Genomic DNA, 15,085 nt, shown 5'->3' on the forward strand with positions numbered 1-15,085 from the left:
GCCGGACCTAGACTCGAACTCGGGACCTTTGCCTTTCACGGACAAATACTCTACCAGCTGAGCTACCCAAGCAAGACTCGCGCCCCGTCCTCACAGCTTTCCTTCTGCCAGTACCTCGTCTCCTACCATCCAAACTTTACAGAAGCTCTCCTGCGAACCTTGCGGACCTAGCACTCCTGAAAGAAAGCTGTGAGGACGGGGTGTGAGTCGTGCTTCGGCAGCTCAGTTGGTAGAGCACTTGCCCGCAGAAGGCAAAGGTCCCGAGTTCGAGTCTCGGTCCGGCACACAGGTTTAATCTGCCAGGAAGTTTCATATCAGAGTACACCCTGCTGAAGAGTGAAAATCTCATTCTGGAAACATCCCGTAGGCTGTGGCTAAGCCATGTCTCCGCAATATCCTTTCTTTCGGGAGTGCTAGTTCTGCTAGATTCGTAGGCGAGCTTCTATAAAGTTTGGAAGCTAGGAGACGAGGTACTGGCAGAAGTAAAGCTGTGAGGACGGGGCGCGAGCCTTGCTTGGGTATCTCAGTTGGTAGAGCACTTGCCCGCGGAAGGCTAAGGTCCCGAGTTCGAGTCTCGGTCCGGCACACAGGTTTAATCTGCCGGGAAGATTCTTATCAGCGCAAATTCCGCTGCAGAGTGAAAATCTCATTCTGGAAACATCCCCCAGGCTGTGCCTAAGCCATGTCTCCGCAATATCCTTTCTTTCAGGAGTGCTAGTTCTGCAAGGTTCCCGGGTTCGATTCCCGGCTGGGTCAGGGATTTTCTCTGCCTCGTGATGACTGGGTGTTGTGTGATGTCCTTAGGTTAGTCAGGTTTAAGTAGTTCTAAGTTCTAGGGGACTAATGACCATAGATGTTAAGTCCCATAGTGCTCAGAGCCATTTGAACCATTTTCTGCAAGGTTCACAGGAGAGCTTCTGTAAAGTTTGGAAGGTAGGAGACGAGGTACTGGCAGAAATAAATCTGTGAGGACGGGGCGTGAGTCGTGCTTGGATAGCTCAGTTTCTAGAGCACTTGCCCGGGAAAAGAAAAGGTCCTGAGTTCGCGTCTCGGTCCGGGACACAAGTTTAATCTGCCAGGAAGTTTCATATCAGCGCACACTCCGGTGCAGAGCGAAAATCTCATTGAAGAAGACGAGTATTTTTTCCATACGGCTATTATGCAAAATTTCATTATCTAACATGGTATTCCACCAACTACAGACTTTTTAAGGGCCATCGATAGCTGATGAAACGAGAAACGTTATGGGGTTGGGAACAAAATAAGTGAAGACATTACACATTTATTTTGCACCGAGGATATGCTTTTTGTAAGATACTGACCTTACGCGTACTCAGTTCCTCAGTTAATAAACTTAGTAAACCATTGTTTCAGAATTCTTTCGCAGTTGCGTCTGCAAATCATATTAGCGAGGCCAGATTGTGTAAACTCCACTCTGTTTTGTCAAAAGAAGCAAATTTTAACATGACAGCTAGAGAAATTTGTAGGTTTTACAGAATTACAATGTCATCGGCAAGCCTCAAAGTTTTTATTTCTTCTCCATCGATTTTGATACCTACTCCGAATTTTTGTTTTGTGTCCTTTACTGCTTGCTCAATATACAGATTGAATAGCATCGGGGAGAGGCTACAACCCTGTCTCACTCCCTTCCCAACCACTGCTTCCCTTTCATGTCCCTCGACTCTTATAACTGCCATTTGGTTTCTGTACAAGTAGTAAATAGCCTTTCGCTCCCTGTATTTTACGCCTGCCACCTTCAGAATTTGAAGGACAGTATTCCAGTCAAAATTGTGAAAAGCTTTCTCTAAGTCTTTTTTTTTTTTTTTTTTGTCAGCAGTCTACCGACTGGTTTGATGCGGCCCGCCACGAATTCCTTTCCTGTGCTAACTCTTCATCTCAGAGTAGCACTTGCAACCTACGTCCTCAATTATTTGCTTGACGTATTCCAATCTCTGTCTCCCTCTACAGTTTTTGCCCTCTACAGCTCCCTCTAGTACCATGGAAGTCATTCCCTCATGTCTTAGCAGATGTCCTATCATCCTGTCCCTTCTCCTTATCAGTGTTTTCCACATATTCGTTTCCTCTCCGATTCTGCGTAGAACCTCCTCATTCCTTACCTTATCAGTCCACCTAATTTTCAACGTTCGTCTATAGCACCACATCTCAAATGCTTCGATTCTCTTCTGTTCCGGTTTTCCCACAGTCCATGTTTCACTACCATACAATGCTGTACTCCAGACGTACATCCTCAGAAATTTCTTCCTCAAATTAAGGCCGGTATTTGATATTAGTAGACTTCTCTTGGCCAGAAATGCCTTTTTTACCGTAGCGAGTCTGCTTTTGATGTCCTCCTTGCTCCGTCCATCATTGGTTATTTTACTGCCTAGGTAGCAGAATTCCTTAACTTCACTGACTTCGTGACCATCAATCCTGATGTTAAGTTTCTCGTTGTTCTGATTTCTACTACTTCTCACTACCTTCGTCTTTCTCCGATTTACTCTCAAACCATACTGTGTACTCATTAGACTGTTCATTCCGTTCAGCAGATCATTTAATTCTTCTTCACTTTCACTCAGGATAGCAATGTCATCAGCGAATGCTATCATTGATATCCTTTCACCTTGTATTTTCACTCCTGAACTTTCCTTTTATTTCCATCATTGCTTCCTCGATGTACAGAGTGAAGAGTAGGGGCGAAAGGCTACAGCCTTGTCCTACACCCTTCTTCATACGAGCACTTCGTTCTTGACCGTCCACTCTTATTATTCCCTCTTGGTTGTTGTGCATATTGTATATGACCCGTCTCTCACTATAGCTTACCTCTACTTTTTTTAGAATCTCGAACAGCTTGCACCATTTTATATTGTCGAACGCTTTTTCCAGGTCGACAAATCCTATGAAAGTGTCTCGATTTTTCTTTAGCCTTGCTTCCATTATTAGCCGTAACGTCAGAATTGCGTCTCTCGTCCCTTTACTTTTCCTAAAGCCAAACTGATCGTCACCTAGTGCATTCTCAATTTTCTTTTCCATTCTTCTGTATATTATTCTTGTAAGCAGCTTCGATGGATGAGCTGTTAAGCTGATTGTGCGATAATTCTCGCACTTGTCAGCTCTTGCCGTCTTCGGAATTGTGTGGATGATGCTTTTCCGAAAGTCAGATGGTATATCGCCAGACTCATATATTCTACACACCAACGTGAATAGTCGTTTTCTTGCCACTTCCCCCAATGATTTTAGAAAGTCTACAAATGCTAGAAACGTAGGTTTGCCTTTCCTTAATCTTTCTTCTAAGATAAGTCGTAGGGTCAGTATTGCCTCACGTGTTCCAACATTTCTACGGAATCCAAACTGGTCTTCACCGAGGTCGGCTTCTATCAGTTTTTCCATTCGTCTGTAAAGAATTCGCGTTAGTATTTTGCAGCCGTGACTTATTAAGCTGATAGTTCAGTAATTTTCACATCTGTCAACGCCTGCTTTCTTTGGGATGGGATTATTATATTCTTCTTGAAGTCTGAGGGTATTTCGCCTGTCTCATACATCTTGCTCACCAGATGGTAGAGTTTTGTCAGGACTGGCTCTCCCAAGGCCGTCAGTAGTTCTGATGGAATGTTGTCTTCTCCCGGGGCCTTGTTTCGACTTAGGTCCATCAGTGCTCTGTCAAACTCTTCACGCAGTATCATATCTCCCATTCCATCTTCATCTACATCCTCTTTCGTTTCCATAACATTGTCCTCAAGAACATCGCGCATGTATAGACCCTCTATATACTCCTTCCACCTTTCTGATTTCCCTTCTTTTCTTAGAACTGGGTTTCCATCTGAGCTCTTGATATTCATGCAAGTGGTTCTCTTTTCTCCAAAGGTCTCTTTAATTTTCCTGTAGGCGGTATCTATCTTACCCCTCGTGAGATAAGCCTCTACATCCTTATATTTGTCCTCTAGCCATCCCTGCTTAGCCATTTTGCACTTCCTGTCAATCTCATTTTTGAGACGTTTGTATTCCTTTTTGCCTGCGCCACTTAGTGCATTTTTATATTTTCTCCTTTCATCAGTTAAGTTCAATATCTCTTCTGTTACCCAAGGATTTCTACTAGCCCTCGTCATTTTACCTACTTGATCCTCTGCTGCCTTCACTATTTCATTCCTCAAAGCTACACATTCTTCTTCTACTGTATTTCTTTCTCCCATTCCTGTCAATTGTTCCCTTATGCTCTCTCTGAAACTCTGTAGAATCTCCTGTTCTTTCAGTTTATCCAGGTCCCATCTCCTTAAATTCCCACCTTTTTGCAGTTTCTTCAGTTTTAATCTACAGTTCATAACCAATAGATTGTGGTCAGAGTCCACATCTGGCCCTGGAAATGTCCTACAATTTAATACCTGGTTCCTAAATCTCTGTCTTACCATTATATAATCTATCTGATACCTTCTAGTATCTCCAGGGTACTTCCATGTATAGAACCGTCTTTTATGATTCTTGAACCAAGTGTTAGCTATGATTAAGTTATGCTCTGCGCGAAATTCTACCAGGCGGCTTCCTCTTTCATTTCTCTCCTTGAATCCATATTCACCCACTATGTTTCCTTCTCTCCCTTTTCCTACTCTCGAATTCCAGTCACCTATGACTACTAAATTTTCGTCTCCCTTCACTGTCTGAATAATTTCTTTTATTTCATCATACATTTCTTCGTCTTTTTCAGAGCCAGTTGGCATATAGACCTGTACTACTGTCGTAGGCGCGGGCTTCGTGTCTATCTTGGCCACAATAACGCGTTCACTATGCTGTTTGTAGTAGCTTACCCACACTCCTATTTTTTATTCATTATTAACCCTACTCCTGCATTACCCCTATTTGATTTTGTATTTATAACCATGTATTCACCTGAACAAAAGTCTTGATGCTCTTTCTACCGAACTTCACTAATTGCCACTGTATCTAACTTTAACTTATCCATTTCCCTTTTTAAATTTTCTAACCTACCTGCCCGATTAAGGGATCTGACATTCCACGCTCCGATCCCTAGAACGCCAGTTTTATTTCTGATGAGGTAAAGAAAAAAGGTTTCGAAACAGCACACACTCAGTTGCAGAGCGAAATATTCCGTGTGGTGACGCCTGTTGACGTCCGCCTATAGGGCGCAGTTACCTGCATGTCGCTGAACTCGGCGGATATGTCCTCGTCGTCTCCGCGGACGGCCCGCAGCGCCCGCTCGGCGGCCTCGTCGTTGCCCTGGTACAGGAAGAAGTAGGGCGACTCGGGTCGGGTGAAGAAGACGGCGGCGAAGACGGCGGGCACGGCGACGCAGACCGCGGCCAGCGCGTGGTACGTCACGTAGGGACCCACCACGTAGATGAGCAGCATGCCCGCCGAAACCTCCAGCTGCAGCAGCGACCCCAGCGCGCCGCGCACCGACGCCTGCGCCACGTGGCGGTGAGTACGCGAACCACACACACACATGGAAGAGTAAAAATAACTAAAACACCGGCGACGACACGTGCGAGCGAACGAAGGACATACAGGGTGATCCATTGATAGTGACAGGGCCAAGTATCTCACGAAATAAGCATCACACGAAAAAACTAAAAAAAACTAAACTCGTCTAGCGTGAAGAGGGAAACCAGATGGCGCTATGGTTGGCTCGCATGATAGCGGTGCCATTCCTCAAACAGATATCAACTGCGTTTTTTTTTTTTTTTAATATGAACCCCCATTTTTTATTACACATTCGTGTAGTATGTAGAGAAATTTGAATGTTTTAGTTGGACCACTTTTTTCGCTTTGTGATAGATGGTGCTGTAAGAGTCACAAACGTATAAGTACGTGGTATCACGTAACGTTCCGCCAGTGATACATTACCCCTAACAAAATGGACCGTTTACCAATTGCGGAAAAGGTCGATATAGTGTTGATGTATGCTTATTGTGATCAAAATGCCCAACGGGCGTGCGCTATGTATGCTGCTAGGTATCCTGGACGACATCATCCAAGTGTCCTGACCGTTCGCCGGATAGTTACGTTGTTTAAGGAAACAGGAAGAGTTCAGCCACATGTGAAGCGTCAACCACGACCCGCAACAAATGATGATGCCCAAGTAGGTGTTTTAGCTGCTGTCGCGGCTAATCCGCACATCAGTAGCAGACAAATTGTTCGAGAATCGGGAATTTCAAAAACGTCGCTGTTGAGAATGCTACATCAACATCGATTGCACCCGTACCATATTTCTTTGGACCAGGGATTGCATGGTGACGACTTTGAACGTCGTGTAGAGTTCTGCCACTGGGCACAAGAGAAATTACGGGACGATGACATATCTTTTGCACGCGTTCTATTTAGCGACGAAGCGTCATTCACCAACAGCGGTAACGTAAACCGGCATAATATTCACTATTGGGCAACGGAAAATCCACGATGGCTGCGACAAGTGGAACATCAGCGACCTTGGCGGTTTAATGTATGGTGTGGCATTGTGGGAGGAAGGATAATTGGCCCCCATTTTATCGGTGGCAATCTAAATGGTGCAATGTATGCTGATTTCCTACGTAATGTTCTACCGATGTTACTACAAGATGTTTCACTGCATGACAGAATGGCGATGTACTTCCAACATGATGGATGTCCGGCACATAGCTCGCGTGCAGTTGAAGCTGCATTGAATAGCATATTTCATGACAGGTGGATTGGTTGTCGAAGCACCATACCATGGCCCGCACGTTCACCGGATCTGACGTCCCTGGATTTCTTTCTGTGGGGAAAGTTTAAGGATATTTGCTATCGTGATCCACCGACAACGCCTGACAACATGTGTCAGCGCATTGTCAATGCATATGCGAACATTACGGAAGGCGAACTACTTGCTGTTGAGAGGAATGTCGTTACACTTATCGCCATATGCATTGAGGTTCATGGACATCATTTTGAGCATTTATTTAATTGATGTAGTATTTACAGGTAATCACGCTGTAACAGCATGCGTTCTCAAAGTTCACAAAGGTACATGTATCACATTGGAACAACCGAAATAAAATGTTCAAACGTACCTACGTTCTGTATTTTAATTTTAAAAACGTACCTGTTACCAACTGTTCATCTAAAATTGAGAGCTATATGTTTGTGACTATTACAGCGCCATCTGTCACAAAGCGAAAAAAGTGGTCCAACTAAAGCATTCATATTCTTTACGTACTACACGAATATGTAATAAAAAATGGGCGTTCCTGTTTAAAAAAACGCAGTTGATATCCGTTTGACCTACGGCAGCGCCATCTAGCGGGCCAACCATAGCGCCATCTGGTTTCCCCTTTCAAGGTAGACAATTTTCGTTCTTTGTAATTTTTTCGTTTGACGCTTGTTTCGTGAGATATTTGGTCCGGTCACGATCAATGGACCACCCTGTATAGTCTACAGGGCGATTCAGATGTCCCTTCCGCTCTGTCATTTTATGCAACCCGCATAGTTACAGCTGGTCTTCCTAAACCACTGCGAGGTTTTCATACGAGTTGCAACAATAAAGTAATGAGACCGATTTTCTTAGCAAGATGTGGCAACCCTGCAGGCTTGCGTAGGCTCACTATCTTTGACCTTGGTCCTGCTTCTAGTCCATGCGGGACATCATTGCAACTGATCAGTCATGAGTTGTGCTGTAATAAGTTAACATGCGTTTGCGTCTCTTAGATTACATTAGATTAGATTAGTTTTTCGTTCCATAGATCGGTGCTGCGGAGATCCTCGTGGATGTGGAACTTGTCAAATATTTTTATTTGTTTTTTTTTGTTGTTTTTAAGCTGAAATAACAATACTAATACTATGAGTATATACAATACATCATTTGTTTCTATTAAAAAATTCGTCAATGGAGTAGAAGGAGTTGGCCACTAGTAAGTCTTTCAGGCTCCTTTTAAACTGATCTTTATTTGTAACTAAATTTTTTATGTTTGCTGGCAAATTATTGAAGATGAGTGTTCCTGAGTAGTGGATCCCTTTTTGAACTAAAGTAAGTGCTTTTAAGTCCTTGAGCAGATCATTTTTGTTCCTGGTACTGTGTGTATGAACTGTGCTGTTTGTTGGAAAAAGAGATATATTATTTAGGACAAATTCCATTAAGGAGTAAATATACTGAGAGGCAGTAGTTAGTATACCCAGCTCTTTGAAGAGGTTTCTACAGGACGTCCGTGAATTTACTCCACAAATAATACGTATTACACGCTTTTGGACTCTGAAAACTTTTGCTTCACTTAAAGGGTTACCCCAAAATATTATATCATATGACATTATGGAATGAAAGTAGGCAAAGTATGCAAGCTTTTTCATTTTTATGTCGCCTATGTCTGCTAACACTCGAATTGTTAAGGCGTTTCTACAGTTTTGTGGTGTACTCCTCCCAACTGAATTTGTTATCAAGTTGTAATCCCAGGAATTTAAGACTGTCAACCTCGTCTATCTGGTCTTCTTCATACTTTATGCATATGCTGGGTGGAAACCTCTTACAAGTCCTGAATTGCATATAGTGAGTCTTTTCGAAGTTTAATGTCAGTGAGTTGGCATTAAAACATTTATTAATATCCATGAAAATATCATTAGCAGATCTTTATAGAATTACACTCGACATACTGTTTATTGCAATACTTGTGTCATCTGCAAACAAAACGAACTCTGCTTCTGGCAGTGTAACTGATGAGAGATCATTAATGTACACAAGAAAGAGCAATGGCCCTAAGATGGATCCTTGTGGGACACCATATGTAATTTGTTCCTATTGTGATGATGACTGATGACTTAATTCACTAGTCCCTTGCACTGACACCCTTTGTTTCCTGTTAGCGAGGTATGACTTGAACCATTTTGCAGCACTGCCCGTGACACCATAGAATTCTAATTTGTTTAAATGGATGTTGCGGTTCACACAATCCAGTGCCTCTCGTCACGGAAATGGAACCGCATAATATTGCCCAACGGTATGACATTACTTTTTGCGTTAAAGTGAGTGAAAACGCGACGACAACTTACAGTAAGCTTCAGAAGGCTTTTGAAGAGGATATAACGTAAAGAGCTCAAGTTTTTCGTTGGCATAAAATGTTTAGTGAAGGCAGAACGAATGTTGAAGGTGAAGACCGCAGTGGACGACCATCAACCTCACGGACAGATGACAGCTTGGCCAGGGTGCGTGAATTCGTATGATCTGATCGAAGATTGTCCTTGAAAATGATTGCAGAAGAACTGAAAATCAATCGAGAAACAGTTCGTCTAACAATAACTGAAGATCTTAGTATGAGAAAGATTTGTGCAAAAATGGTCCCCAAAACTCTCACACCACAACAGCGAGAAACACGGAAAAATGTGGCAGCCTATCTGTTAGAGCAAACGGAAATCAATCCAGCATTGTTGAGCCGTGTTATCACTGGTGGTGAAAGTTGTTTTTTTTTTCAGTACGATCCAGACACAAAACGCCAAAGTTCGCAATGGTGCTCAAAGGGATCACCCTAACCAAAAAAAGCTTGCATGTCAAAGTCAAACGTGAAATGCATGCTTGTGTGGTTCTTTGATTCCAAGGGAATTGTTCATAAAGAGTGGGTGCCTCCTGAACAAGCAGTTAACCAATATTACTACAAAGAAATTTTAGAAGGACTTCGTAAAAGAGTTCTTCGTGTCTGTGCCAACATTGCTGATAATTGGATTCTGCATCACGATAATGCGCCATCCCATACTGCTCTGTCAGTACAGCAATTTTTAACTCAAAAAAAATTTCAGTACTACCACAGCCACCTTATTCGCCAGATATCGCTCCGTACGACTTTTTCTATTTCCAAGAGTCAAAACGGCGGTCAGGGGACACCATTTTCAAACAATACAAAATGTCCAAAATGCTGTGACGAGAGTCTTAGAGGATATTACAGAAGATGGGTTCCGGAAATGTTACCATCAATGGCAGAAGCGCTGGAAAAAGTGTGTGGAATCAGAAGGGAACTACTTTGAAGGGGACAACACTAAACTTGACTGAAACGGTAAGCAACTTTTTTTTTCCACCTCAGTCTCATTACTTTATTGTCGCACCTTGTATTCTCTCGCTCGCTACGCGCAAACTATTAGTCCTACAGAAAAAAACGAACAGGACCTTTTGTAGGAAATTTAATGCAGTTAAATTATGCGCTGGTACACGTTTGTGATGGAGGCCATAGTTTTCGAGATATTCAAAAATATAATAAATATAAAAAATACGTACAGGAGTGACCTTCAAACGCATCCCCTTTCCCACACCGATCGCCCCACCGGTCAGCATTTCCGGCGTGGTGTTCATGACGCCCTATCCTACCACAGTACAAATATTTGCAACTACTTTGTAATGTCATCCGTTCGCAGATTAAAATTATGTGAACCAATGTCACTGAATTCACGATTTTTGTGGCCGTATCGTCCGTAGTTGCGTTATAATTCTTGAGGGTATTTTCTTTCTGTCGTTGCAACTAAAAAAAAAAAAAAAAAGATTATGTTGGCAACACTACTAAACATAAACCACGATACATACTTAGAAGTACAAAAACAAACAGGAAACAGTGTGCTGTGAAAAACATAAAAAAGTGCATAGTGCTGCAGAGCAACTAAAAATCATAGCACAACTATCAGTGTCCAAAGAAGAAAAGCATCAACGATTTGCTAGCAGGCGGCATTTCCCGATGTAGTCGAGAAATCAAGCGGGTATCACCACCACTGGTGATCCTGTACCTCAATAAAGCAAAACGCTTCTGGTGAAGAAAAGCGCGCATTTTTTGGAGTTGCAACGACTGAACGAAAATACACTCGGCAATGTCACTGAAGTTATTATACTCACAAATCCAGTAGCTGTAAATAAATATCTCATACCCCGTGTGCCAATGACTGCAAATGACTTACCCATTCAGTTTGCAGTAACAATAGACAAGGCTCTCGTCCAGACGTTCAAATATGTTGGAACTGATTAACGATCAGAGTTTTTCGCGTGGACATTTGGATGTTTTCCTTTCACAAACAGATAGTTCGGAATACCACTTCATATTCTGACCACACAGTATCCAAAAACACGAAAAATGTTGTATATTTTGGAGTTTTGTAGCTGAACTGTGTACAAAAATTTATAAAACTTAAACCTTGCTATAGATGCACTTGGCAGATTAATCATACGATGGAGCAACTTAAGATGCCCTACACGTCGACCAAGTCACCTAGTTTCAATTACCATGCAAGATCTGGTCGGTTCTCATCTGAAAAAAGCGACATTCACAGGTGTGCTGATTCCCTGCACAAATGAAAGAAAATAATTGCTTCAAATTATGAATGTGTCTCTGATAAGCAGACTTTTCACCTTGTCGTACATCAGTCTCCTCCGAGAGCTTTCGCTGGTGATCCAGCAGAGTTCCTGGTAGTGACAGAGAGATCAGTAGACTAGAGCTGTGTAGTGGATATTAGCTTGTAATTAGGAAAACTGTAAATAGTAATTCTCAATGACGTAGCCACAAGCTAAGTAACTAAATAAATAAAAGTCCCGCTGCCATCATCACATCTGGAAAAACTATATGGAAAAATACACTAATGTCACAATAGCTGAAGGCCAAGCCTATAAAAAATGAATTTAGCGGTACATAATAACATGGCTGAAGGCACGACACACCAGTGGCTGTATTTTGATAAAGTATCAACTTCAAATACTTTACACACGCAGGTACATAAAAAACTACTAACTATTACCTGAGGGAGACATATAGGTATGGAGGCAGGACCTACTACAGCCTGTAGAGGGCGCTACTGATACGCTGACATAAGTGTCCAACATCAGAGATTAAGTAGATAAAAACAGCCTATCCAAAAGTCATTCATTACAATGGTTTCGCATTGCTAAAGTGTATGTCCCACAGTGAAACGTGGGAAACATACAGTATTTAACTAGGTTCAAATGGTTCAAATGGCTCTGAGCACTATGCGACTTAACTTCTGAGGTCATCCGTCGCCTAGAATTTAGAACTAATTAAACCTAACTAACCTAAGGACATCACACACATCCATGCCCGAGGCAGGATTCGAACCTGCCACCGTAGCGGTCGCTCGGCTCCAGACTGTAGCGCCTAGAACCGCACGGCCACTCCGGCCGGCATTTAACTAGGAAAACTGTACTTCAGATCAGAAAAAATGCGTACAAGTAGTACACAATACACCAGGACTTGCAGATAACCTTTTAGCATGACAAAGTGAATGAAACAAGTCGTTGAGTGAAAAGTAATTAAATGGAATAGTAACGGAGATCATAGACGGAAGTTGCTAGGAGCCATCAGGAGGCTAGGTGTGAACTGTTAGTGGTGTAGCTTTTCCAGTCCAGTGATTTGATGTTGAAATCTTTCTGAAAACACTTAGACAGATACACTTCTTTTAATTGTTAACTGCGGAGTAATCTGAAGTTTAATCCCGTGTCACCGGCAAGAAGTGATTCTAGCAAGTTTTATTTAGACCGATTTGATAGTGTAGCAGTGCAGAGGACTGTCAAGATCAGCCAGTAAGCATTTTCGAGTGAATCTGCGGAGTAATACTTCCCGTTATTTATCGAGCGCGCGACACATCGGTAGCAGTGCGTGGGTTCTGGCCACAGTGGCGATTAGGATGTAAGAAGACTTAACTACATGGTCATCGGCCTCTCCTTCACTAAACAAGCCATTAAAGGGTAGTCTTGCCTGCTAGTGGAAACACCATCCGGACAGATTGCTCTGGTGTGTAGCATTGTAGAATCGAGGAATTTGGGGCAATAACGAAACCTTGGGTTGTAGTAGTTGTATGGAATATAAGGGGAGTGTAGGGTCTAGGCGGTTCGAAGGCAAGGGACTAAAACTGTTGTAAAGATCAGAAAAGCGTGAAACAAGGGTCAAGGCGACAGATAGGGCAGACAGAGTCGGCACCCCACCACGGCTCAGCATGCGGCCAGAGGCGCCCCCGCACAGTTGACCCATGTCTGATCCTGTTTTGGTTAAAACTTTAATGTAAGGAGCAGAACTCACACTGTCGAAGAAAGTGTAAAATATACTCGACTTTTCTTTGTTGGTCAGCCAGAATCGACAATAAATAATCCTCAAGGCACTGTATTCGCTGTAGTGCTATGAGAAAAGTATTCAGCCGCCTCATACAGTGAGTGCGGTGTGTGTGTGTGTGGGGGGGGGGGGGGGGGAGGGGGGGGGAGGGGGTGGAGCAGGCGGTTTTAGTGGAGCCATCTCACTCAACAGTATGAACCAATGCTTAAGATGAGTGTATCCAACACAGAATTGGCATAAACGTGAGGGCTGCCTCTGTGAAGAATTGTAGAAAGAACAGAAGTCTCCGTATGCCCATCTTTTCAGCGATGGTTGCGGGACCCGTCTGTTTGATAGAGGATGTCAAATTAAACACCTTTCTGCCGACTCGGCAGGCGATGGTTGAAGTGATCACTGTAACAGATATCTACTGATACCGATATTGCGGGCCCCTGTTTCGATCACAAGCCAGCAAGATTATTCCTACACGTCGGTCAGGGGCCCGAAGATAGCGTAGTAAAACGCTGCAACTGGTTGCCAAATAAAATAAGGTAGTACACAATACAGCGAGAATTGCAGATAATCTTTTAGCACGACAAAGTGAATGAAACAAGTAGTTGAGTGAAAAGTGATTAAATGGAATAGTAAAGGAGATCACAGAACAGAAAAGAGTAAAACAAGGATGAATCCAATAGATAGGGCAGAGACAGTCGGTGACCTGCCATGGCTCGCATGTGGCTAGAAGCACCCCTCGCGCAACTGACCCATGTCTGATTCTGTTGTGGTTAAAACTTCGATGTCAGGAGCAGAACTCTCACAGTCGAAGAAAGCGTAAAACCTACTCGACTTTTCTTTGTTGGTCAGCCAGAGTCAAGAATAAGTAATCTTCAAGGCTCTGGATTCGTTGGAGTGCTTTGAGAAAAATATTGAACTCCCTTATACAGTGAGTGGATGGGTGGCGGTGGGAGTGGAGTGGAGCAAGCTCACTAAACAGGATGAACCCATACGTAAGATGAGTAGCCAACACAGATTCGCTGTAGATGCGTGGGCTGCCTCTGTGAGGAATTGTAGGAGGAACAGAACACAGAAGTGGTCCCCTTTGCTACATACAGTTTGTTAGAAGGAGGAGTAGCCCACCACCCACTGTTATAAGTGCGACAGATTGCCTCGTTGTCAGGTATCCTGATTTCACTAGGGGTTCAGAGGAAGACATATGAGTGGCCAGAGTGGCTGGGATCGTGTAAAAGACCGTGGGTGTGGATGATACTATGTGGTGAGGGATGGAGTGACTAACATACTGCACACCTGATTGAGTTACTGCGTATCAGAAATCGGTAACATAAGTTCCTCTCGCTGTAGCCACCAGTTACGCCGTGACGACACTGAGGAGTTAACAGAGCTATAAAGTGCCCACCTGCCATGTGGACAGTGTGGTAAGAGTCCCGATCATGTGAGGCTCGAGACTGGATGTCTACAGCTGCGGACCCAGTTTCTGTGACAGTCCAGCTGCAGGGAGTGACCCACCTCTGCTATCTCTGCGACGTACATGGGCAGCGCGGTGAAGGTGACTCCGACGGCGACGCCGAGCACCACCCTGGCGGCGAGCAGCAGCCAGAAGGAGGCGAGGCCGCCCATGAGCAGCGCCCAGCCCAGCAGGTAGGGCAGCGCCCCCCACAGCAGCGCGCCGCGCCGCCCCACGCGGCCCGTCGCCCAGCCGCCGGCCCACGGGCCCAGCGTCGCCCCCACCGCCACCAGAGAGCCGGCCCACGACTGCTGCTCCGCGTTCAGCGGCATCCGCACCAGCGCCGGCGACGACCAGCCCAGCACGGCGCCGGCAGCTACCGCCGACAGGTTGGCTGTCGGAGGAAGCCACTCGGACTATCAGCTGAACAGCTCGTGCATCCTACTTGCTGACGAGAATGGTATGCAGAAGATTGGAAAAGAAAATCGTGGATCAGTTAGATGACGATCAGGCTGGGTAAAGACACCAGAGAGGCAGTTCTGACATATCGGTTGACAAAAACGGGGTATCGTCTCAGTTGTGCGACTGGATTCGTGATTTCCTGTCA

At 44.0% G+C, this 15,085-nt stretch overlaps 1 protein-coding gene across 1 annotated transcript in view; it reads right to left on the bottom strand.

Annotated features, from left to right (window-relative positions):
- Window positions 1-14,810, bottom strand: part of LOC126474208 (facilitated trehalose transporter Tret1-like) — a 75,007-nt gene extending 60,197 nt beyond the window's left edge. Inside the window, exons 1-2 of the mRNA XM_050101672.1 lie at window positions 14,541-14,810; window positions 5,143-5,412 (exon numbers count right to left, since the gene is read on the bottom strand). Coding sequence (XP_049957629.1) covers window positions 5,143-5,412; window positions 14,541-14,810 — 540 coding nt within the window. The remainder of the gene's footprint in view (window positions 1-5,142; window positions 5,413-14,540) is intronic.
- Between the last annotated feature and the right edge of the window lie 275 nt (window positions 14,811-15,085).

The sequence above is a fragment of the Schistocerca serialis genome, chromosome 4 (genome assembly GCF_023864345.2).
Source record: "Schistocerca serialis cubense isolate TAMUIC-IGC-003099 chromosome 4, iqSchSeri2.2, whole genome shotgun sequence".
Classification (NCBI taxonomy): Eukaryota; Metazoa; Arthropoda; class Insecta; order Orthoptera; family Acrididae; genus Schistocerca; species Schistocerca serialis.